The 25,259-nt window shown below is 47.0% G+C and overlaps 1 protein-coding gene across 5 annotated transcripts in view; it reads left to right on the top strand.

Annotated features, from left to right (window-relative positions):
• Positions 1–25,259, top strand: part of SPIDR (scaffold protein involved in DNA repair) — a 536,511-nt gene that overhangs the window by 495,226 nt on the left and 16,026 nt on the right. For all 5 annotated transcript variants that reach the window (XM_033933718.1, XM_033933714.1, XM_033933716.1 and 2 more), the window contains 4 exons: positions 1,680–1,890; positions 6,952–7,104; positions 14,878–14,971; positions 23,502–23,616. In XM_033933718.1, coding sequence (XP_033789609.1) covers positions 1,680–1,890; positions 6,952–7,104; positions 14,878–14,971; positions 23,502–23,616 — 573 coding nt within the window. The remainder of the gene's footprint in view (positions 1–1,679; positions 1,891–6,951; positions 7,105–14,877; positions 14,972–23,501; positions 23,617–25,259) is intronic.

The following is a 25,259-nucleotide window of genomic DNA, read 5'->3' as shown; positions in this document are numbered from 1 at the left end:
ATCATCACTCAACCTTCAGAGATATCGAAATGAAGGAGACGGTTTTCCGCTCTCTGCTTACCTGGCACCCTCTGACTACCATCTTTTCGGTTTTGTGAAGAAAACAGATGCGAGGCCAACACTAGGAGATGGTGGAGGACATCCAGAAAGCAGTGCGTCTGTGTCTGGAACAGAGTTCTACCACAAAGGAATTTTCAAGCTTGCAGAACGATGGGAAAAATGTGTACAGAGAAATGGTGACTATGTTGAAAAGAGAAGGAAAGTCTGTACATTAAGAATGAGGTACTTGTTTTTCCTACATTAATAAATTCTAATTTAAAAAAAATTGTTGCCCATTAATTTCAGTATGACCCTCATAGATCAGGTATTCATTATTATTACTTCATGTTTAAGCATATTAAAAATGAACCACCAAAACTGCCAGGCCCAAGTCCTAACTTTCTCTCTTTCTCTCTCTGAGAGTACTTCCATCTCCACACTCTCAGAACTACTGGTAAGTTTTTGGAAGCTTCTGCTATAAGTACAGGAGGGTGGATAATGCCTGAAAATTGTTAGAATCGCTCTAAATCAGAGATGTAAAAAAAAAAAAAAAAAGTTAGTAACCCAGTTAGTTAGCACACATGATTGTGAGGCATTACAGAGCTGCTTTTTGAATACCATATACAGTATATTAAGATATAAACCAACCAAAATATAAACTGAGGTAACCTTTTTTTCCTCCCAAAAGGAGAATAAAAGGTTGACTCGAATATAAACTGGGGAGAGGGCAATTAAATTTAAGTGCCACCCAGTTCCCCTTTCCTCCTTCCCTTCTTCCTTCCATTTCTACCCAGCCTTGATGCCCGGCCTGCCTCAAACTCTGGTGGTCCAGCGGTGAGCCGGGATAAGAGCTATCCTTCCCGCATTCTGTCCCAGACGACTCTAAACCACCCCACCTCCCTGACCATTGCAAACCTTACCTTTTAAAGCCCTGGTGGTCTGGCAGTGAAGCAGGGCAGGAGCAATTTTCCTACATTCATACCCCATGAGAGCCACAATCAAAAATGCCTGTCACAAGTTCCCGTTACAGTCTTGTGAGTTCCTGCTGATTTCTGAGACTGCAGTGGGAACACGCGACAGGCATTTTAGATTGCGGCTCTCACGGGACAGAAGCCCTGCCCTGCTTCACCGCTAAACCACCAGGGCTTTAAAGGTAAGGTCTGTAGGGGTCATGGAGCCGGGAGGGAGGCAGGGCGGTTAGAGTCAGCCAGGACAGGATGTGGGAAAGGATCACTCCTGTCCCGGCTCACTGCTCTAGACCACCAAGGCATCGGGAGGCCTGCAACAGGTCTGGCCAGGTGTAGACCAGAGGACTTGAATATAAACCAAGACCCCCATTTCTGGGCCATTTTTTGAAGTCAATTGATTTTGAGAGTATAAATCATACTATTACAGGCTAGAACATTCATGCAGTCCACTGTTGAAAAACCTTGGATACCCATGCTCAAATAATTATCAGTTGGATACATTAAGATGATGTCCCACTTACAGAAGACTTATTTTCTTGGAATCGTTAAATAGAGTCATAAGCATGATCAAGCATACAATTCAGTTTTGATTTGTTTAAGCTTACATTTTCTGAAAATGGATGAATGTACCTTTCATGTGATAACAACCACATTATTGATTTTAAACCTCAGGCAAAGATCACTGTCCCATCAGGACAACAGGAGCTGTGGTGGTTTGTGACAGATGCAGGCCTACAGGCTGATTCTGAGCATAGTCTGAAAGAACTGCGAGTTGTGCCAGTCTTTGTCATTGCTTCCTGTGTACTGGAAAGCATCGTAGTCCGGACACTTGCTGCTTCTTTACCCTGTGTGGTATATTTTAGGGATGCTCTCAAGGAAAATGGTAAGTTCTTAGTTGTGACTTAAGAGTAATATGTTGCCTGAAGAAGAGACCTAAGTAGTCCTGGGAGCTTGTATTATTAAATGTTCATTATCTTAAGACCTGGCTTAAGAAAGTTTTTTAGTATTTAAGAGCCAAACTTGGAAAGACTGGAATCTTTATTTATGCACATTTAGAAATCACACATTTGTAATGTGCTCAAGTGATACATAGCAAGTTATTCATTTAAATTGGCAGGAAAGGATTGGTAAGAGGCTACTGCTCTCCCCATTGCTCTCCCTCTAGCATATCTGGCAGTGGAAAGAAGTTGTGTTTGTGGAGCAATGGGGGAAAAGCTGTAGCTGTGAAGGATGGGTGGGTGGGTGGAGTAATCAGGAGGGAGCAGCATTCTCACTCCCAGCAACCACATCCTAAATCCTTTTCATTACCTACTCAGCCACCACAGCAGCAGCCATGTTACATCCTTGCCCACAGTAGTAACCTCTCTGAATCCCTCTTCCCCCCAAAAATAACCCAAAAGATTCTTTAAAAATTTAAATTGATCCTACCAACAAGGCTGTGGGTGGTTCTCCTCCTTGTTAATGATGCTTCTTTTGGGCCACTTCTGCAGTTGCTAGTGCTCCAGATATTCTACTGAATAAGGCGGCTTCATGTGAGCATCCTTTCTAGAGTGGATAACACTCTCACACAGCATACAAACCCCTATAGCTCACTCTTGACGACTACTTCCCCCCCCACACACACACACACTCATAACTGTCTCCTACTGACCACCCCTTAACTAAATTTCTTCATACCTATTTCCAGCTTTCTCTCTCTTCCATCTGCACATCCGTCCCTAGTGCACAAGCACCCAGTGCACTCTCCCTCCTGTGGCATATAGATTTAACAACTCTTTCAATATCTCATCCCCATATCAGACATCCAGGCAGGAGCGTAGTAAGGGGAGGCTGGGGGGGGTCCTTCCTGGGCGTCATCTTGGTGGGGACACAGGCACCATCCTCCTCTTCACCACCACCCGCTCCTTCCCACTACTTCCCCCCCCCCCATGTATGTGGATTCATTTCCCCCTCTCCCCACCATACTTCTAGGTTTTGCTGGCGTGAGCATCAACTCCAACCTGCTTCTTATGCCAGCGTCGGCTCTCCCTCTGATGTAGGAAGTGACATCAGAAGGAGAGCCGACGTGGACAAGTTGGTGATGATGATGCTCACACCGGGAAAGTTAAAAAGATATGGGGGGAAGGGGGGAACGGAGAAGAGGGTGGGAGAGGGGTGGTACCGCTTCAGGTGCCTCCCACCCCTGCTATGCTACTGCATCCATGTCTACCACTTCCTTCCCAGCACACACAAATCCAACATTTGCTCCCCTGCTCCACTCTTCCCCCATGTTACACATATACCCAGTACTCTCTCTCTCCTTCCCTCCCCCCAAAGTACAGATACTCACCTCTTGCTCCACACCCTCCTAACATATTACATGTATGTTCAATACGTTCTTCCTCCCTCTTCCGAAAGCACAGATATCCACCTCTTTCTTCCTCCTGCCTCCCCCTCCTTCCATGTTATACATATAGGCCCTGATTCTCCAAAAGTGCGTCCCGATTTTAGGCAGCTGTAGGCGTCCTACAGCTGTCTAATCAGCCAATTGGGATGCACGTTTTTAAAAAAAAAAATGCTCCCCAGGCAGGCCGCCTATATTGAAGGCCTGCCTGGGGCCCTGATTCTGTATAGGACGCCCGGGAGAGGCGTCCTATTCAGAATTGGCCTACACCAAAACCCCGATTCTGTAACCGGCGTCCATGTTACAGACGCTGGTTAGAGAATCGGGTTAGATTAGACACGGCCCGCTACACTTATCACGGCAAGGGATCTCTCTGCCGCTATAAGTATAGTGGGCCGCGGCGTGTCCGATCGGATGCCCCCCCCCCCTCCGACACTACCGACCGCCCCCCCCCCCGACACTACCAACCGCCCCCCCCCCCGACATTACCGATCTCCCTCCCGCCAGAAGAAGCCCCCCCCCGACAATATGGATCGCAGGCAGGAGGGTGCCCAATCCCTCCTGCCCGAAGACGCCCCCCCCCGGCGCTAACAACCCCCAAACTAACCTGTTCTTCAGGCCAGACGGTTCTTGCCCGTCCAGCTGGTAGGCCCGCCTCGACGAAATGAGGCGGGCCCGCCCCTTCCCGGCCCAACCCGCCGAAGCCTAAGGCCTGATTGGCCCAGGCTCTAGAAGCCTGGACCAATCAGGCCTTAGGCATAGCGGGTCCACCCATCCCCACTAAGTCTAAGGTCTGATTGGCCAATCAGGCCTTAGATTAAGTGGGGATGGGCGGACCCGCTATGCCTAAGGCCTGATTGGTCCAGGCTTCTAGAGCCTGGGCCAATCAGGCCTTAGGCTTAGGCGGGATGGGCCGGGAAGGGGCGAGCCCGCCTCATTTCGACGAGGCGGGCCTACCAGCTGGACGGGCAAGAACCGTCTGGCCTGAAGAACAGGTTAGTTTGGGGGTTGTTAGCGCCGGGGGGGGGCGTTTTCGGGCAGGATTGATTGGGCACCCTCCTGCCTGCGATCCATATTGTCGGGGGGGGAGGGTGCGTCTTCGGGCAGGAGGGATTGGGCACCCTCCTGCCTGCGATCCATATTGTCGGGGGGGAGGGTGCGTCTTTGGGCAGGAGGGATTGGGCACCCTCCTGCCTGCGATCGGTAGTGTCGGGGTGGAAGGGAGATCGGTAATGTCGGGGGGGGGCGGTTGGTAGTGTCGGGGGGGGGCTGTCGGTAGTGTTGGAGGGGGGGGCATCCGATCGGACAGGCCGCGGCCCGCTATACTTACAGCGGCAGAGAGATCCCTTGCCGCAATAAGTATAGCGGCTGCATCTACTTACAATATAGACCAGCATTTTGCTGGCCTACATTGTAAGCGTTTCTTCCTCTACTAGGGAGACGCGTAGGGCCGCCTAGGTTCGCCTAAGGCCCTTAGGCGAGCTTAGGCGTCTTGTGGGTCTCCCTAGGCTCCCGGAGGCGCCTTCAGGTCTGCCTGGGGAGCATTTTTTTTAAAAAAACATGCATCCCGATTGGCTGATTAGACAGCTGTAGGACGCCTACACTGCCTAAAATCGGGACGCACTTTTGGAGAATCAGGGCCATAGTGTTCGCACCCTCTTTCTTCCAAAAACACAAAGGCACCCAGCTCTCACTTTCTTTCCCCCTTTCATGATAGCACAGGCATCCATCTTTCACTCTGTCTCCTTTTCCGTACTGCAACACAAGCATTCAACTACCCCCTGGCATGTAAGGAAGCAAGCATGCAGGCAGTTCCATTTGCCTACAGAAACCCAGTGCTGTCCTCTGGCCCACCATAGAGACAAGCAGAAGGGAAGAAGGGCAAGTGTGCATCAGGCAGCAGTTTTCCTTCTGACACCCGGTGCTGAATGCAAAATTAGATCCAAACTCTTAAAATTTTGCAGTCAGCACCAGGTGTCAGAATAGAAGGGTGCTGCCTGACATGCAGCTGTTTGCCTTTCTTGCTGTTTACCACAGTATTCCTGGAGTGGGGGATGTGGGGTAGGGAGGAAGAGAGGCATATGCCTTTCTATGAATGTGCTTACCCACATACATGTTGGAGGTTCTGCGGTGGGAGGTGGAGTGAAAACAGAACTACTGCTGTTAGTGCTTCCTTTCTGCAGCTCCAACACAGCTGGCTTGTGGTGGTCCAGTAAAACCTAGGCTCCAGGCCCAATTTTTCAGTCACCATGGCAAACTGGCACCTAGTTGTTAAAACCGGTCCTAATCAATGGTATTATTTCTAGTTTGCTTGGTGTTCTTGCAAGTAATTGTAATGACAGTATGACAAGGTTAAAAAAAATAAAAAAGCATACATGTTTCGTTATTAAAAAGAAATGATAAGTCTTAGCATTCTTTATTGCTCTGCAGATCTTGGTTACCAAAGGGTTAACACCTTTTGGTTCCTTTGCGAGTTGGGTATGAACTTCTTATACCCCATAGGCTCTTTTATTAGAGGTCTCAATAGTTCATGCATAATATCTTTGAATACCGTATATACTTGAATATAAACCGGGATTTTGGGGCCAAAAAATTGGCCCAAAAATGGGGTCCTGGTTTATATTCAAGCCAATGCCCTCTCCCAGAATTTTTCAGGTCGGGGCCGCCGCCACCACCAGGCACTGCCCCCCCCCCCCTCCTCCCTGCCATATCCTCATACCTCTGCCAATCCCTGGTGGAGGTGCAGTGGGCCCTCTGCTGATCCCTGGTGGAGGTGCAGCGGAGAGGAGCAAGCTTTCCGAACTCCTGTCCCACTGCTAACCGGCTTCCGCAGATCGAGTTTCTTTTGCTGCTGAGCAGCACGAGCAGGAGCACTGCTGCTCGGCGCTGGGTGGCTTCCGTACTGGCTCCCGTGAATTCTCGCGAGAATTCATGGGAGCCAGTAAGGAAGTCACTTGGTGCCGAGCAGCAGCACCAAATCGTGCTCCTGCTCGTGCCGCTCAGCCAAAAAAACTCGATCTGCACAGCCGGTTAGCAGCGGGATAGGAGTTCGGAAAGCTTGCTCCTGCCCACTGCACTTCCACCAGGAATCGGCAGAGGTATGAGGATAGGGCAGGGAGGAGGGACAGAGGGCAGAGCCTGGGAGGGAGGGTGCTGAGTTTGACAGGGAAAGGAAGGAAGGGTGCTGGGTACAGAGCCTGACAGGGGAAGGGAGGGAAGGAAGGGTTCTGGGTGCAGAGCCTGACGGGAGGTAGGAAACCATTTTTCTTCCTTTTGGGGGGAGGGGGAAAGGGGGGGTCTCGACTTATATTCGGATTGACTTATATTCGAGTGTATATAGTAATTCTTACATCGGTCCACTAAGATTTCATAATCTGTAAAAGGTCAGAACAAAAAGTTCTCAATACAAAAGATCCTCCTTGACAATGTTGACTGCTGCCCTAACTGTGACAAAACAGGTGAGTGGCCATAAGCCAGGGGATGTTGTTTTTAACCATAAATTTTAGTCCCTGCAGTCAAACTCTTCCTTGTTTCCATAATTTGGAATGTCTCTGTTGGCAGGTAGGATTATTTGTGTTGAGCGTACCATTCTTTCGCTACAAAAACCTCTTTTGTGTGGTACCGCTGCTGTTGACCTTAGTGAGCTGACTGGTCCTGTCAAACTAGAAGAGCTGGATTCTACAACTCAGGCTAATTCAGTTTGCACCGTGCAAGGTTTGTATGACCTATTCTACTGTGAAAAATCCACATTTTAAACTCTGTGGGGCAAGCACGTGAGGTTTAGCTCAAGTACCTCTAGTTTAAAACAATCTTAACTGGCCAGTGTAAAATGTTACTGAAACTAGGATGTTACCTGAAAATGTTTAGAATGTTGTTTCTGTTAATCATTGGGAACATCTTCTACCAGCTGATTCCCCAGCACTGAAAAATATTTTGGAAATTCTGTACCTGGGTCTACATTTTGAGAAGCTCTCCCCTTCCCTTCCCCAACAGCTTAGCCTAGAATTTATATAAATGCTAGAATCCACATTAAGACACTTGTCAACTGTCAACTGAGACAAACTACAAAGTTGTGGTGTAGTAGTTTTATAAACTCATCAGTCCTAAACTAAACTAAACCTTAAGTTTATATACCTCATCGTCTGCATAATTATAGAGCTCTATTTGATTAAGTGAATTCAGGGATATCAAATTTAAGAGCTAAAGGTGAGAAAGAGCTTTGCTATATACGAAATAACTGACCCCTAAAGGTAAATTGTCAATAGAGGGTGATCAAAAAATATATAAAAAGCTCAGAGATACGAAACGCTGAAAGGAAGGCTGAAAAACCTTCCTTGAAGTCAAAGTTTACCTTCCAGTCATTGCAACTTTATAAAGTTCTGATCACGCTCAATGACTCGGCATGAATTAAAATGGGGTTAAAGTATTTCACCGATTTAAAGAACGACAGTGTCCTCTTTCCTTCTCCATATATCAATAATGGGAATACTGAGTTCATTCTTTGAAAAGTGTGTCTGGTTCCGTATTGGAGCAACGGATATTTATTTCCACTGCTTGTGGGAGATGAATGGAAGATAAGTGCAAGTTTTTACAGTTTTTTGCTGTTTTTTATGCAGTTTAACTTGTGTATTTTAAACTGTATCTTTATGAATCTTTTCCATGGAGTTTTTTGACCTGGGATGTGTTTTGTATGGCAGTTTATAACTGAACATATAGTTTCTTGGTTGTTTCCTTGAAACACTGAGGTCTTTTTCATGTTAGTTACTTGCCTTTCAGCCTGTTTCCTTCCACTATTAGCAGCTTTATTCTGAATATTTGTTGTTGTTGTTTTTTTTTTTAAATATATTTCAATGCAATATCTTGAGGATGATCAATAGTTTAGTCATGTTGAGACAAACTACAGCTTTTGGAACCTCACACACACACAGCATGTGGATGCAGTAGAGATAGATTGCCTAAATCTGTAGATACCTTGCTTTTAGGAGTAACACCAACTTGGGAAGATGCCCCTATAGGATAAGCAGGAGTAAAAGGAGGAGTGGAATGTCCTCCCTCACTCGGAGGCACCAGAAATGGACAAATCATCTATAGCTAAAGAAAGCAATTTCATTTGCACATATTTATCCATAGGAGCAGACAACTTTGGGGTCTTCCTTTTCCACTTAATCATTATTTATAAGAATAACAAAACTGTACCTCAAAAGAAGACAATGAACTAGAATTCCGGAACTTAGGGCATGCCCCGAGACCACATGCACTGTGGCTCTGCTTCACTGACAGACTGGTCTTTTAAAACTGATGGTCCAGCTGCAACAGATGATTTCAGATGCCACTGCCTCTAGGTGTCTCTCAGTCTCCCTCCCTCCATACCAGGGGGGGGAGGGGGGATCCGCAAAGGTAAAGTGCCTCATTCAACACAGTACTGGTGGGCTGGATTTTTAAACTGATAGTCCTGCAACAGTGGCGATGCCTCTTGATGTCTCTCTCCCGCCTCTCGATGTCTCTCTCTCTCCCGCCTCTCGATGTCTCTCTCTCCCCCCTCTCGATGTCTCTCTCTCCCCCCTCTCGATGTCTCTCTCTCCCCCCTCTCGATGTCTCTCTCTCCCCCCTCTCTCCTGGGGGGATCCACAAAGGTGCCTTTCAGCGCTATATAAGTAATAAGTAGTAGTAGTACTCCAACACAGTACTGGTGGGCTGGTCTTTTAAACTGATGGTCCGGCAGTAGCAGATAACGTCAGATGCTGCCACCTCTCAATATCTCTCTCCCTCTCTCTCTACTGGGGAAAACTACAAACTCCTTCCTGCAAAATCAGTATTTAGTGGTAGCATCTTCCCTAAAGAGTGCTGACAGTTCTCGCTCATACGACAACACTCCACCAGGCAGAAAGGCCAAAACCCTGTATAAATTTGCAGACGTGCATTCCAGGCATCTGTGCTTACTAATGCAATAATGGACTATAATTTCTACATGTCCTTCTATTTAAAGTCTTCAATAAAGCAGTTGCCAGACCTTGAACCTACAAAAACCAGACCAGCTCTCTATTCTCCAGACACCTAAAGGGTTTCGGGCTAACTGAACCCCCTTATGCCAAGTGTTTGTTTGGATGTTACAAACAGAGTGTTTAATCAGTAAGTGGGAACTCATGTGGAAGGTTTTATCCAAGTTCACCAGGGTTCAACACCGCCAAATGCACAAACGTGCTTGTTCACTTCACCTCTCCCTCCTTCCATTGTAGTTCCTCTTCTTTATTTTTAATCCCTGTAAACCGTGTCGAGCTCCACTTCCGTGGAGATGACGCGGTATATAAACTTAAGGTTTAGTTTAGTTTAGTTTAGTTTGGCAGACATCATTTTAAAACACTCTGTGGGCTAATCTAAAAATCTATAATTTGTGGTGTAGAAATTTTTTTTAAACTGCTTTTTTACTTTTTCTCTTTAAGCTATAATTAATGCAAAAATTGTTGTCAATCGCTCAAAACCCTGGTGTCTATATAATGTGGAGAATTAAGTTTAAATAGAATTCAAATAAATAAATCAACAATTCAAGAACGCTTTTAAATGGCATTGGTGAAAAGCTCCTGAGAAGTATAAAGCCTGGTGAATTTTAAACCCTTAGTAAAATGGCTGAAAAACAGGAACTTATCTGCAAACCGCTGTTTTGTTTTTTCATGCGGGGTGCCAGCTGATTGCCCTACAGAGCCCCGTTTTGTGTCCTTCGTCAGGGGCATCTCCCAAAGCAGTACAGATCAAAAGCTGGTTCTCAACATCTTCCTTCAGACCAGCTAAAACTCTTTCAACATCTTAAGAAATTGCTGGCAACCAGGAAGTACATGATTGGAGTCACTTTTGAAGCATTTGACGCATCCTCCAGCGCTTTGGCAGTGGCTATTGCAAACCCGCAGAATGCAATGGCCCCGGGCGCCTCATAGTTCTGCTTGATCTCCCCCATAGTGCTGCTTGATCTCCCCTCTCCCACCTTTCCTCCAAAGTATACATATTGAGATCCTTAACTCTGTCCTAATATGTCCTATAACTAATACTAATAACCATCCTGTTTATATCAACCAGCCTTCTTTGTCTTCACACTTCAATAATCAGAGGTGTCCTAGACCAGTGTTCTTCAATCGCCAGTCTGTGGACTGGTGCTGGTCCGCAGAAATTTTCTGCCGAAAGACAGTGTTCTTCAGCCGCCGGTCCATGGTGCGATCAGGTTGACTCCCTGAGTGCTGCAGTGCACAAAGCCGTGGGAAAAGGATCCTACGTGCGTCTTGCGTCTGAACCGGAAGCCTTCTCTCTGACGTTGCAACGTCAGAAGGAAGGCTTCCAGATGAGGCTTGGGACGCTGCCCATAGCTTTGTGCACTGCAGCACTCAGGGAGCCGGCCCGAAGATAACACTGGGGGCAGGCCAGAAGGCAAGGCACAGCATTTGGGGGGAGAGACAACAACGGTAGGGGGAATGCTTTTATTTTTTTATTTAGTGATTGATTTACATCTGCTGTCTGTTCAGGAAGAAATGCATTTGTTTCTTTTCTTCTGGGGTTGTACTGCTTGCAGAGTCTTGCATCTTAAGGTTTGTTTGTAAATATTAGTACTTTTAGCTTTTGGTCATGCACTTTCATGGAGTTATCTGTTTTCTGGTAGGAATGAATGTGCTTTGTATATTTTAATTTTGTGGTTAATCATTATGTGTTGTTAATACGATTATATTATGTATGTGTATATATGAAAAATGAATGGAAAAAATGGTGTTACAATTAGAACTATTATGGGAGCGGGGTCTGAGGTGGAGATGGGCACGACTTAGCCCAGTGTTCTTCAACTGCCAGTCCGCGGACCGGTGCCAGTCCACAAAATAATTAATTTATTTCCGCCAGTCCATAGGTGTCAAAGGGTTGAAGAACACTGACCTAGACAACAGAAATTACAGTCTCAAATCAGTCCAAACAACAATCGTTATTTTGAAACCCTCCCAACACCTCCATTAATTTCCCTCCGGATCTTCCAACAGGGGGCATCAAGCCAATGGGTGTGCCAGATAGGCTATGGGTTATGCCCTACACTTACTAAGAAAACCTCTGAACCACCCTCCAAGAGAGTCTCTTCAACTCCCTCTAGAAGACCCTTCTTCTCCAAGAGCTTACAGCCCTTCTCCATCTCAGTGTAATAGAGCAAATTCATCTGCAGGAGAGGAGCCAAGTGTTCTTCTCCAGTTATTTCTGATACTGAAAAAGACTGGAGGTTTCCACCCAATTCTGGACCTCTGCGCTCTCAACAAATATTTAGTGAAGGAGAAGTTTTGCACAGTCTCTCTGAGAATTTTGTTACCCCTATTGGAGAAGAACGATTGGCTCTGCTCTCTAGTCTTCAAAGAAGCATTTACTTTCATTTCAGTCTTACCTGCCCACAGGAAATAGCTTCAATTTTGAATGGAATTTTGCCCTCTGCACCTTCCAGGATTGCTTGCAGAATCAAGTAGTTCTTATCCGCACGACAATAAAGTTGCCATGTTCTACTTGAACAAACAGGGAAGCACAGGGTCTTGCCCTCTCTACTAGGAAGCAACATAAATTTGGACTTGGGCAATCACTCACAACATTCTACTCAGAGCAGTCTACTGTATCCAGCAGGGAAACAGAACGTCTTAGCAGACAAGCTGAGCGAACTCCTTCAACTTCATGAGTAGTCGCTCAACACGTCTACTTTATGGCATATCTTCTTAGATTGGGGGACATCCGAAATAGATCTCTTTGCTTCCCCCTACAACCACAAGCTTCCACTCTACTGCTCCAGACTTTACACTCCCAATCATCTGGAGTCAGATGCCTTTCTACTGGACTGGTGAGAGAAGTTCCTTTATGCATTTCCTCCAAAACCTCTCCTCAGGGAAAACTGAAACGTCACCAAGATCAAGGCATCATGATTCTAATCGTGCCTCAGCCACTTCAACCATGGTTCCCTCTCCTTCTACCCATTGCATTTCAGTTTTATCCAACATTACTGAACAAAGGCTTTCTCCTCCATTCCAGTCCACTATCATAAGCACTCACAACATGGTATCTCTGAGCAAGTAGACGCTTTTACTTTGTCTGTACCAGAAAACCTTCCACACAAGGATGTTATAATTTCAAATAGATCTCCATTCTCAAGATCCCATCACTTGTCCTCTGTCAGTTCTGTATTATTTTTTTAACTTTTCCAATTCTGGTCTAAAAACTACTTCTATATGAATTCTTCTCAGTGCTATCACTGCATTTCATTCCTCAAATTGGAAAATAAATCACTGTCTGTTCATTCCTTAGTCTCCAGATTCATGAAAAACCTTTACCATACCAAGCCTTCTCTCAAGCCTCTTGCCATTGCCTGGGACCTCAATGTCATTATATCCATACTGATGAAGTCTCTTTTGAACCACTCTCGACTTGTTCACTCAGACATCTTACTTGAAAAGTAATATTCCTCATAGCCCTTATGTCTGCATGTGGGGTTAGTGAACTTCAGGCAGTTGTATTTGATCTGCTCTATATAAGACTCTACTATTTTAAGGTTCTCTGAACATATCCGAAGATATCCTGAAAGTCGTCTCAGAATTTCATCTCAACCAGTTCATAGTTCTACTTGTCTTCTTCACTAGGCCACGTTCTCACCCTGGTAAAGCAACTGTCTACACCTTTGACTGTAAACATGCTCTTGCTTACTACTTGGATCGCACCAAGCCTCACTGATCTAACATTCAGCTCTTTCAGACTTACCTGTTTCCTGATGTTTTCCAAGGACAGTAGGTATATATTCTCACAACCTGCCCACTTCCCCTAGTTGGCTTCTTAGCTTAGTTACTAAAATGCAGGTCTCGCGAGCCGACATCGAGTGGGAAGACACTAGCACATGTGTGATACGAGCAGTGCTAAAATTTTAAGTGACAGTACACTTGTTAACTGTCTATACTGGATTCCATAGATGACATCACCCAAATGTGAGGAATATACATTTGGCTTTTTAGCCCATTCTCCCAAAGGAGCTAAGAACGGGTTACAAATCAGGTACTCAAGCATTTTCTTTATTTGTCCCAGGGGCCCCACAATGTATCTAATGTACCTGGGGCAGTAGAGGATTAAGTGACTTGCACAGGGTCACAAGGAGTAGTGCGGAGTTTGAACCCACAACTTTAGGGTGCTGATGCTGCCCCGGGTGCAGCTTTAGGAGGGGTGCACAGCCGGACAGGCCCAGAAAATTCCTGGGCTGCGACGGCACTCGGCAGCATTGGCGCCCCCCCTGCCCCGCGACAGCACTCAAGTTCGGCCTCCTTTTCCCGGCATCAGCAGAACTTCAGATCGGCAACAGGTGCTCAGTCAAAAGCTTCCCCTGACTCAGCTTCCTGTTTCCGCCCAAGCAGTTCAGTCAGGGGAAGCTTTTGACTGAGCACCTGTTGCCGATCTGAAGTTCTGCTGATGCCGGAAGAAAGGGGCCAAACTTGAGTGCTGTCGCGAGGCAGGGGGGGCGCCAATGCTGCCGAGTGCCGTCGCAGCCCAGGAATTTTCTGGGCCTGTCCGGCTGTGCACCCCTCCTAAAGCTGCACCCGTTGAGTGCCATCATAGGGGGGGTCGCAATGCCGCTGAGTGCCGTCACGGGGGGGGCGCAATGCCACTGAGTGCCGTTGCAGCCCAGGAATTTTCCAGACCTCTCCGGCTGTGCACCCCCCCTTAAGGCTGCACCCGGGGTGGACCAAACCCCCCCCCCCCCCGCCTTGGTACGCCACTGTCTGGCTGTCTTCAAAAGCCCACTTTTTTGAGGTTGCTTGTAACTTCTACTCACATATAAAGTACCCATGCCTGTTTTAATTACTCCTACCGTAAGCAGTTCCCTAAACTCTGTTTGTCTGTTTTGATTAGAGCAGAGATTTGTCTCTTTTGTGTACGTCTAGCAGCGCTATAGAAATGATCAGTAGTACAAGTCTCCCTCTGTATACATGGGGGTTAGGGGCAGAGCCGGCCTGCGAATATTGAAAAACCGCGAATAACTTTTAGGGCTGACTCTGACCCACCCCCACCTTCCTTCTGTCTCCCGGACCTTTTCCCCCACCTACCTCCTGCGTCCCGGACCTCCCCAGACCTTACCTGGAGGTCTAGCGGTGAAGTGGGGCAGGAGCGATATTCCTACGCAGAGCCATCATCAAAAATGGCTGCTGTGAGTTCCCGTGGTCTAACGAGACAACTATGGGAACTCACGGCTGCCATTTTTGATGACATCTCTGCACAGGGCAGGAGCATAGGAAGATGGCTCCTGCCCTGCGTCACCGCTAGACAAACAGGTAAGGTCTGGGGTGGTCCGGGACGCAGGAGAGAGGCAGGGGATGGATCGGAGGATAAAACCACAACTAACCGAATTCGTGAGTACTGATCCTGCGAATTCGGAGGGGGAAGTGTAATAGTATCAGAAGCAGCATCACAAAATGTCTGTGTAATATTGTAAATTGTACACTTTCTGTTCAGGAACTGTTATTGGGGTCGATGAGAGCACAGCTTTCTCCTGGCCAGTGTGTGAGAGATGTGGCAACCAAAATCTGGAATTATGTGATGAGAGAAGGTAAGAGGCATTCCACTGTTCAATATAAAAAGACAGTCTAATGACAGGAGGGTGATGTGGCCTATAGCTTTCTGCTTAAGTATGCAGAGCACTGTGCTTAATATTTGACAGAGCACAACAACTTCAGCAATTTCATTAGGCAGATACATCACATGCGTGTTTGGCTGGTTTGTTGTTCTCTTTCTTTAATATAAACATTGACAAGGATCACGTGACGCCATGAAGCAGGGCAGACGCTGACCGCGTTCTCTCCTGCCGCTTCCTCGCTCAGCCCCCTTTAATCGGCACTTTTTCGCCGCGCCCGCCACCGCGTTGCCGTGCAGGCTAGTGCCTAGCGACCAGACTACAACCGGCGGGGTTCAATAGCCTGCGATGTCGGCGAAAACCCCGAGGAAAGACCGGGACAAGCAGAAAGCGGGGGACAGTAAAATGGCGGCGCCGGCTAGCCCTGAGGTGACGGGGAGCCCGGCGTGGGTGTCGGAGGTGGCTGCTGAGGTGACTGCCGCGATGGAGCTGGTTTTAGAAAAGCGGCTGCTCCCCCTTGATGTTAAGCTGGAGCGTGTGCAGGAGAAACTGGACACGATGGGGCAGGAGGTGTCTTCTTTTCACCAGAGAGTGGAGGCTCTGGATGACCGCGTGCTCGGAGCGGAGGGCCTGCTGAGTAACCATGCTAAAACTCTTGCAGCTTTGGAGGATCGTTTGGAAGACCTGGAGAACCGGTCGCGACGCTGCAATCTGAGGTTTGTTGGCCTGCCTGAGGAGCTGCCAGAGTCTGATCTCCGTTCCATGATGGAATCCTGGATTACTTCCTCCCTCACTCTGCCACCAGGTTTGGGGCCCCTGTGCATTGAAAGAGCTCACAGGTTGGGCCTTAAGCGGTCCATGATGGCGAGACCGCGGGTGGTGATTATTAAACTGTTGAACTATGTACATAAGCAGGCTATTCTTCAGGCTATGCGTGGGGGCCAGAATTTGACTTATAACAACAAGAGAATTTTATGTTTTCAGGATTACTCTGCTAAAGTTTCGCAGCAGCGTAGAGCCTTTGCCCCAGTGTGTACGGAGCTGATACAACGCAATATTCGCTTCGCCTTGCTGTATCCGGCGAAACTTCGGGTCCACAGCAATGGGACTACCACTTATTTTACCACTGTGGCGGAGGCGCAGTCTTTCCTGGCCCAGGAGCCTGCGGCGGGTCCCTCTACCAGTGCAATTTCATCATCCGAGGGGCCGCCGGAGTGAGGAGCTAACCTGTTTATCCTGTGGATCTGCGCACCTGATTGCTTGTTGACCGCAGAGTACCGCTAGCCCAGTTGCCATTGTGACCTTGGTTGTTTGGAGGTGCTCTGAGCTCTTTTACATACATATGTGTTCCTGGAGCCATTTATGTTTTCTACTGGAGTGGAGAGCGCCGTGCCTGGACTAGTCTAGCAGTTCGGAGCTCAGCAGTCTGTGGGTCGATGTCTGCCGGTCTCAGGCCTGTGACCGCTGTTTTGGAGCTTCTCGAGTTGGGATCTGGGCATCTGGAGCTTCGGAGCTTCGGAGACCCGGAGTTTCTCGTCCATATTTGTACTTTTTTTGTTTGCTGCCTTCTTGTAGACTCTTTGGACGATTTGCTGTTTGGGTTCTACTGGGGCTCCTTTGGTGTGTTTCGGGGGGGGTTGGTTACAGGTTACACTGGGTGCGGGTGATGTGCAGTGGGGTGGGGTTGGCCTGGGTTCACCTAGGATGTATGTGGAGAGAGCTGGGAGCTCCAGTTGGGTTGGGATTAGTTCCAGCTTGTTTTCGTTGGATGTCTTGCAGAGCTGGGGCTTGTTGGCCTCTTGGCCCTTGTCTTGGGGGGTTCCTTTGGGCTTTGTTGGTATTACCTGCTGGGTTTGGGTGTTGGGCAGTTGCGGCTTCTATGGTGATAGGGGTTGGGGAGGGAGTGGGCGTCCAATGTGATCTGCTTTTCCTTCGGGGAAAGCCTCTCTTGGGGGGTTTCTGGGATGGGTTTGGAGTTGGGATTGGGGAATAGTCGGGGGGTGGGAGGAGTGGGGGTGGGGTGGGGTGGGGGGGGTTTGATTTTTGTTTCGTGGGGTGGTTTTAGTGTGGTGGTTTTTTTTTTGTTCGTTTTTGCGGTGCCTGATCCCGGAAGGCCCTGGGGTCTTGTCTTGTTTTCTGCTGGATGCTGTAGGCTGGGGCAGCATCTTGGCAGCCTACTCCTTTTCATCACTTTTGCACTGTATCTGTTTCATTTTTATGTCAGTTAAATGGTGAAAATTCTTACTTGGAATGTTGGAGGCATTAACTCGCCTGTTAAGCGGGCAAAAATTTTACAAAATTTGCAGAGACAGCGAGCGGATATTGCTATGTTGCAGGAGACACACCTTACTGACTTAGAACACGCTAAATTGAGACGGGGTTGGGTGGAGCGCTGTATTACGGCGGCCGCCGTTGGGAAGAAACGGGGAGTTGCTATTCTTTTTCGGAAAGCGGTGGCTACTCAGATTACCCCGGTGGCTATAGATGCTGATGGTCGTTATGCTTTTTGTACGGCGGTGCTTGGGGGGGTTCAAATGCTGGTGGGGTGTGTCTATGCTCCCAACGCTTATGATAAATCGTTTTACGCCCGTTTGAAGGCATTACTGTTGCCGCGTGCTTCTCTTCCGATGATTGTGGGGGGGGACTTCAATGTTGCCTGGGATGCTTCCTTGGATAGATCTCGTTCATCTGGGGGTGGAGAGGGTACTGAGGCTAGGGGTCTTCCTCAGTTGTGTCATCTTCTAGATCTCTTGGACGTTTGGAGACTCTTGCATCCGGGGGAGCGAGACTATACCCATCTCTCTCGTGCCCATGCTTCGCAATCTCGTATCGATTATCTGCTGGTTTCTCGATCGCTCTTTGCTAGGGTTCGAAAGGTGGAGATAGGGCCTTATGCGATTTCAGATCACGCATGGGTTTGGATGGATTGGGATTCGGGTGGGGGGCCTCGCCCACCTGGGTATTGGGCTTATCCGCTGTGGTTACAGGAGGACCCTAACTTTTTGCCCTATCTTCTAGGGGCGTGGAAGGATTATCAATACCATAATAAGCAGCATGAGGAGAACCCGGTTTTGTACTGGGAGGCGGCGAAGGCGGTCCTGCGGGGAGTGATTATTAGTTATGTTAGCCGGGTGCGGAAGACCAGAGATAGAGAGTTATTACGTCTGTCCGATCTGATGATGAGAGCTCGGCGTACCTTTGCTTTGCGTCCTACGTCGGAAAACAGACAGAGTCTGCTTTCCTTGCAGGCGGCGGTTAATGCACTTTTGCATCAACGGGCAACTAAGTCTTTGGCTTACTATAAATACCGCTTATACGTCCACGGCAATAAGGGAGGGAAACTTTTGGCTCGTTTAATCTCGCACAGGGAGAGTCGTAAGAAGATATTGCACCTCCATACGGTAGAGTCTGGACGGGTCACTAGTGATGCGGACATATGTGAAGTCTTGCGCCGTTTTTATGCAACTCTTTATGCTCCACCTCCGGATTTGGGACTTTCTGGGGATCTCTATTTGGAGGGGCTTGATCTCCCGTGTCTTTCGGAGGAGCAGACGGGTCAGTTGAACGCGCCTATTGAGGTGGAAGAGGTGGAACTGGCTATAGCACAAAGTCCTACCTTGAAAGCCCCTGGAGTTGATGGGTATAGAGCTGAATTCTATAAACTCTTGCAATCTGAAATTGGGTCGCCACTGGCTCACATGTTTAATGTGATGATTAATGCTGAGGCGATGCCTGAACACCTTAATGTAGCGCAGATTATTGTTCTTCCGAAGCCCGGAAGGGATCCTACTCTGCCAGAATCGTATAGACCTATTTCGCTACTTAACTTTGATGTTAAGCTGCTGGCAAGGATATTGGCTAACCGATTGGCACGGGTGTTGCCGCTTCTTCTCCATGAGTCTCAGGTGGGTTTTGTTAAGGGTCGATCGGTGGCTAAGAACCTGCGCAGAATTTTGATTTCTTTGGAGTATGCTTCAAGAGTTGCGGCGCCTTCACTTCTTATTAGTTTTGATGCTGAGAAGGCATTTGATCGCGTCCGTTGGGATTTTTTGTTTGCTACTTTGGATAAATATGGGTTCGGGGGTCGTTTCGTTTCAGCGCTACGGGCATTATATGCTTCTCCACAGGCTTCTGTGTGGGTAAATGGTTGTCGTTCATCTTTGTTTGAGATTCATACGGGAACTCGCCAGGGATGTCCGCTATCCCCTTTGTTGTTCGTGTTGACGCTGGACCCCCTCCTTCGTGATATCTATTCGAATCCGACTATTCGGGGGATTCAGTTGGGGGATCAGAGCTTTAAGGTGGCTGCTTTTGCGGACGATCTCTTGGCTTTTCTGACGGACCCTTCTTCTTCTTTGCAGGCTCTTTTGGAGACCATGAGAGAGTATGGGGATTATGCAGGCTTCCGTTTGAATTTGCTTAAATCTGAGGCCTTGCCGTCCTCTCAGGCACTGCAGGTTCGGTGGGGCGCCTCTTTTCCTTTACGCTGGGCCCAGGGCTCCTTTCGATATTTGGGGGTCTACATTTCGGTTTCCACGTCTCAGCTTTATTCGCTTAATATTCCCAAGCTTTTGGCTGATACTAAGGTCCAGCTGGAGGCCTGGGAGGGCCTCCCTCTGACCCTGTTGGGCCGCATCTCTTTGGTTCGCATGGTGATTTTTCCGCGATGGCTGTATGTGATGCAGACGTTGCCGCTTCGTTTGTTGAAAAAGGATGTCAACGGTTTATATCGTTTGCTGTCCCGTTTTTGTTGGAATTCGCGCAAACCGAAGGTTCGTTTATCCTATTTGGTGGGAGGTTGGAGACAGGGAGGACTGGGACTTCCGGATTTTGGCCTTTATAATGAGGCCTGTTTGCTGCGCCATTTGAAAGACTGGCTCCTGGATGAACATCAGTATACTCCGTTGGATTTTGAACGGGCCTTCTATGCTCCTCATACCTTGAACAGTCTCTTACACTTGCCCGCTACGGATCTTCCCCCGGAGTTCCGTGCGTGTGTTTCTTTGAAGACTATGCGTGCTGTGTGGGAGAGCTTGGTCGGCAGACTGGGAGGGGACCCGAGGGTGTCGAATCAACTTCCCCTACGGGGGAATTTGGCCTTTGCGCCCGGCCGGGATAGCCAGGCTTTTCTCGACTGGGCGGCCCGCGGCTTTCATCTTTTGGAACATCTGTTGACGGAGGAGGGCGGTCTGCAGCCTTTGGCCGCTTTGAGGGATCGATTGGGTGGGGGTTGGGGAGATATTTTTGCCTATTGGCAGGTTAAGCATTATATTCTTTCCCTTCCGCAGGATCGCCTTGCTTTCCCGATGGGGGTGCGTCTTCGGTTATTTTTTGATGGGGTGGCAGTGGCTTTTACTTCGGTGTCGGCATTATATAGGGCCTTGTTGGAGCTTATGGATACTAAGGAGGTGTCGCAGCTTAGGCGAAGCTGGGGTCGTGAACTTGGCCTAGATCTTGGTGCTTGGGATGTTTTGCGAGCGGTGCGTGGGGTCCCTTATCTGATTACGGGGGCGGAGTATCGTGAGTGTTATGTTAGAGTGATTTATAGGGCCTATCTTACTCAAGTCCAATTGCATAAAATGGGAGGTATTGACTCCCCTTTGTGCTTGAAATGTGGCAGGGCCCCCAATACTTTCGCTCACTCTTTTTGGGATTGTTGGACTATACAGGTTTTTTGGAGGGCTATTGCTCGATATTTCCGTGGGTTATTTGTGAGTGCTATTGTGGGTACTGTAGAGCAGCTGGTTCTTGATCTTCCTGGGGCCTTTCGCGGTCTTCCTAGAGGGGGTAGCCTTTGGTGTCGTAAGGTGTGTCTCCTTGCTCGCAAATGCATTTTGAAATCTTGGACTGTCTCGGAGCCTCCATCTTTTTGGTCCTGGAGAGCGCTGGTGCATAATTTGGCCATGTGGGAGGCCCGTGAGGCTGTTGGCCACCCTCGTCGCCGACGTCATTTTTTGCTTGTCTGGGGAGTTTATTTGGACTCCTTAACTCCTAGAGGGCGTAGTCTCCTGTTGAATCCTCTGGTTTAGCTGGGCTGAGGCTCTAGGCATCTCCTGGGTTCGGGCACCGCTCCCCCTTTTTTTCTTTTTTTTTTTTTTTTTTTTATTTTTTTTTTTTTTTTGTTTTTTGTTTTCTTTTTCCTCTTTTTATTAGTTTTCTTCTTTAGGGTTGTTGAGGGAGGGATGGGTGATTCCTTGGGTCAGCTGGGGGCCACCAGAACACGGGCCTTCGGTATTTGAAAGTTACGTCTTTTGGCTTCTGTTTGTTGGGGGTGGGGGTAGGGGCTGTTTTGGGGGGGGAGGGTGGGGTTGGGGGGTTGTTGGCTTTGTACGACTTTATACTGCACGGATTTGGGTAATTTTGGAAGCTTAGCCCTTTTCAGTGTGGTAGTTGTTATTTGTTGCTTTCTTATTCACTTAATAAAAATAGATTTGAACATAAACATTGACAAAAAATATTTGATAAAATAGCAGTGTGACGTCTAATGAAGAATTATGTTGTCTCTATATAGTTTATATTAATACTGTGGTTTTAGTTTTTCAATTTTCAAAATTATTAACTTGTCTGTTTATTTGCTCTGCTGCTTTTACTATATAATGTATAGCAATTAGGGTTGCAAGTTAATCACATTTAACTCTGCAATTAACGCATTAATTATTTTAAAAATTAATTTGTTGCAGTATCTCCTCCAAACATGTCTTGTGCTCTCCTCCACTTCCAAACCCCACCACCTTCAAAATCACCCTCACACCAGTCTACCTTAAAGTTGGTCGTCTGCTGCCCCTAGCAATGGCAGCTTTGCATATATGCTGTCTGTGGCTTGGTCCAAAGCTTTACCTCTGACCCATGTAGAAACAGGAAGTGATGTCAGATGAGGTGGGATGGGCCAGAGGGAACGCTTTGGAACAGTCTGCAGGCAGTGTAAGTGCAGTATTGCCTCTGCCAGGGACCAAAAGAAAACTACCTTTAAGGTATACGAGGGGAATGAGCTACAGACCTGCAAGCTGAACTGGAGGGGCCACCAGTGGAATCTGTGGCCAAGGCAGTGAGATCTATAAACTGTTAGTATTATTATTTATCTAGCAGCTATGAGAAGAATTTCACTGCTCATGGAAGGAAGGGAGAGGTGCTGGAAAATAGGAAGGAAGGGAAGAGACAGTGATAATGGACCTTAGGAAAGAAAGAGAGATAATGGACCTGGGGGAAGAGGAAAGGGAATGAAGGAAGAGAAAAGGAAAATGGGATTTAATATACCGCCTTTCTCTGGTTACATTAGGTTACGTAGGTATTTATTTTGGACCTGGGGCAATGGAGGGTTAAGTAACTTGCCCTAAGTCACAAAGAGCTGCAATGGGAAATAAATAAAATACCTTTAAATGTGTGATTAATTGAGATTAACATTTTTTGATCACGATAAAAAAACTTTTAACCAAAATGCAGCCCTAGTAGCAATATCAGCTATTGTAAAAAGTGTGGTAAACAAATCTGCATTTTCAATTCCAAGGCCTCCCTTTTGGCTTAGCAAGGCTCCAAGGGTGTTCATAGAAGCGCTGTTGCTCTAATATTGACACTTCAGCGACATCTTTATCTGATTGATAAACCAACAAGAGTTAAAAGAGGCAGAGTTTGTTTTATTTATTCCTATGGGTTTTTCACCACCCATCCATATAGGCTCAAGACAGATCATGAAAATCCCTGCAAGATTAAGGTGGAGTCATCACTTGGGAGAAGTCATATTCAGGAATGAGATTTGCTACTTAGAGCAATTTGATAACACTGCCAGAGGAAAAAGTGTAAGGGAGTAGACCAGGCATGTAAGAGAACAGTGACAGCAGAATACTACCTGTATCTAAAACTGAGATATCACTATGGGCCAAGTTCCATGAGGGTAATAATGCCTATTGCTAAAACAATTTAAACCACCCAAAAAGGCCCTGATAAAGACATTTCAGCCTTTTTAAACCTTAAGCTTATATACCACATCTTCTCTATAAATATAGAGCTCGACATGGTTTACAAAAGTTAAAAGGGAAGTACAGTGGGAATTGGTGGTAGGGGGAAGAAGAAACTTACATTTTTGAAAATAGCCAAGTTTTCAGGTGGGATCTAGCTAGGTACTTGGGACCTGGGTAGGCTACTGTTGAAAACAGGATACTGGGCTTGATGGACCTTCGGTCTGTCCCAGTATGGCAATTTTTATGTTCTTAAGATTAAATTCTATTAAAAAACATCTCTCAGGTCTAGCACCCAGTAATATCAAAGAAAAAAGACAATTCAATTTAAGCATAAATTTTTATAGAATGTAACTGTTGGGCAGAGTAGATGGACCATATCTGCCATCATTTACTATGTTATTATGATTGCTAACCAGATAACTCCCAGCTTCATCCACAAACCACCCAGTACTAATCCTTGAATATCTACCTTGTAATTACCATTGTGAAAGCTTTGTGGATAATGATTATAGCTCTGACATTTAATTGCTGTTTTATGGTTCATTTTATAGGGAATCCTTTTATTGCAGCTCATGCTCCCAAGCTGTGGTTTCACCAATCCTTAGAATGCAACTTGAAGTCTTTCTGCATTGCCCTACCAGACCTCGGTGTACAATAAAAGTAAAGGTATGTTCTGTGCCCAACCTGCATGTTGAACAAAATGCTTGTTTTACTGATAATTTGATGTGTTTGGCTTAAAGGTATTTGGCTGATCAACATTTGCTGCAGACTTGTTGGATTCTTCTTTGTTTTGTAAGATGATACAGGCCATCAGTCAACTGCATTCATTGTAACCTGGCCGTCTGTATAACTGGCCTCAAGTGGAAATTTGTGTCTTGGACCACAACATTGGAACCAGATTGTCCTACCTCTGCAATCCACACACCTATCGCACTGCACTTTTTATGGAATTACTTCTCTGCTGCGCACACTTGCCTTTAGCTTCAGTTTCACCAAAGTTCTACTTCGTCAATGGGAGCACTACAAACGGAATCCACTCTTTGCTTATAAGGGAGTAGAGTCGTTATAGTTTGGATCACCTCTTCTTCCGCTGTGTGATTCGCCGCACCTCCTTTACCTGTCTTCCACAGGCAAAGGAGCTGTGATTCTGCCTCCTCTTTGGACCAATGGAGGTCATCTTGCACTGTGCCATCAATGCTGGATCTCCTGTCCACTATCACAAAATCTCTTTATTTAGTTTTATAGCCTGTCCTCCCGAGGAGCGCAGAACGGGTTACAAGGATATGTACATAGAAGTTTTCAAGATTAATAACGAGCTACAAAACATAAGAACATAAGCAATGCCTCCGCTGGGTCAGACCTGAGGTCCATCGTGCCCAGCAGTCCGCTCACATGGCGGCCCAACAGGTCCAGGACCTGTGCAGTACTCCTCTATCTATACCCTTCTATCCTCTTTTCCAGCAGGAAATTGTCCAATCCTTTCTTAAACCCCAGTACCATGCTCTGCCTTATTACTTCCTCTGGAAGCGCATTCCAGGTGTCCACCCCATGTTGGGTAAAGAAGAACTTCCTAGCATTTGTTTTGAATCTATTCCCTTTCAACTTTTCTGAATGCCCTCTTGTTCTTTTATTTTTTGAAAGCTTGAAGAATCTGTCCCTCTCTACTCTCTCTATGCCCTTCATGATCTTGTAAGTCTCTATCATATCCCCTCTAAGTCTCCTCTTCTCCAGGGAAAAGAGACCCAGTTTCTCCAATCTCTCAGCATATGAAAGGTTTTATCACTTTTATCGCTCTCCTCTGAACCCTCTCGAGTAACTCCATATCCTTCTTAAGGTACGGCGACCAATATTGGACGCAGTACTCCAGATGCGGACGCATCATCGCCCGTTACAATGGCAGGATAACTTCTTTCGTTCTGGTTGTAATACCCTTCTTGATTATACCTAGCATTCTATTTGCTCTCTTAGCGGCCGCTGCACACTGTGCCGTCGGCTTCATTGTCATGTCCACCATTGCCCCCAAGTCCCTTTCTTGGGTACTCTCATTCAATAACATCCCTCCCATCGTATAGTTGTACCTCGGGTTTCTGCTTTCCACATGCAATACTTTACACTTCTCAATGTTGAACTTCATTTGCCATCTCCTTGCCCATTCCCCTAGAAAATTGAGATGGTTTTCGATAACACACATGCTATGGGGAAACTAAGAACACACATGTTTTAGTGAATCTATAGGCAAAGTGATGCAATAGGGCTTTCTGTTTTTCTTCAACAAGGTCCTCCACACTGCTCTCCCGGAGCTTATTTTT

This window comes from Geotrypetes seraphini, chromosome 2 (assembly GCF_902459505.1).
Source record: "Geotrypetes seraphini chromosome 2, aGeoSer1.1, whole genome shotgun sequence".
NCBI lineage: Eukaryota > Metazoa > Chordata > Amphibia > Gymnophiona > Dermophiidae > Geotrypetes > Geotrypetes seraphini.
Note: the sequence above shows the minus strand (reverse complement) of the source record. Positions and strands in the feature narration are given on the sequence as shown.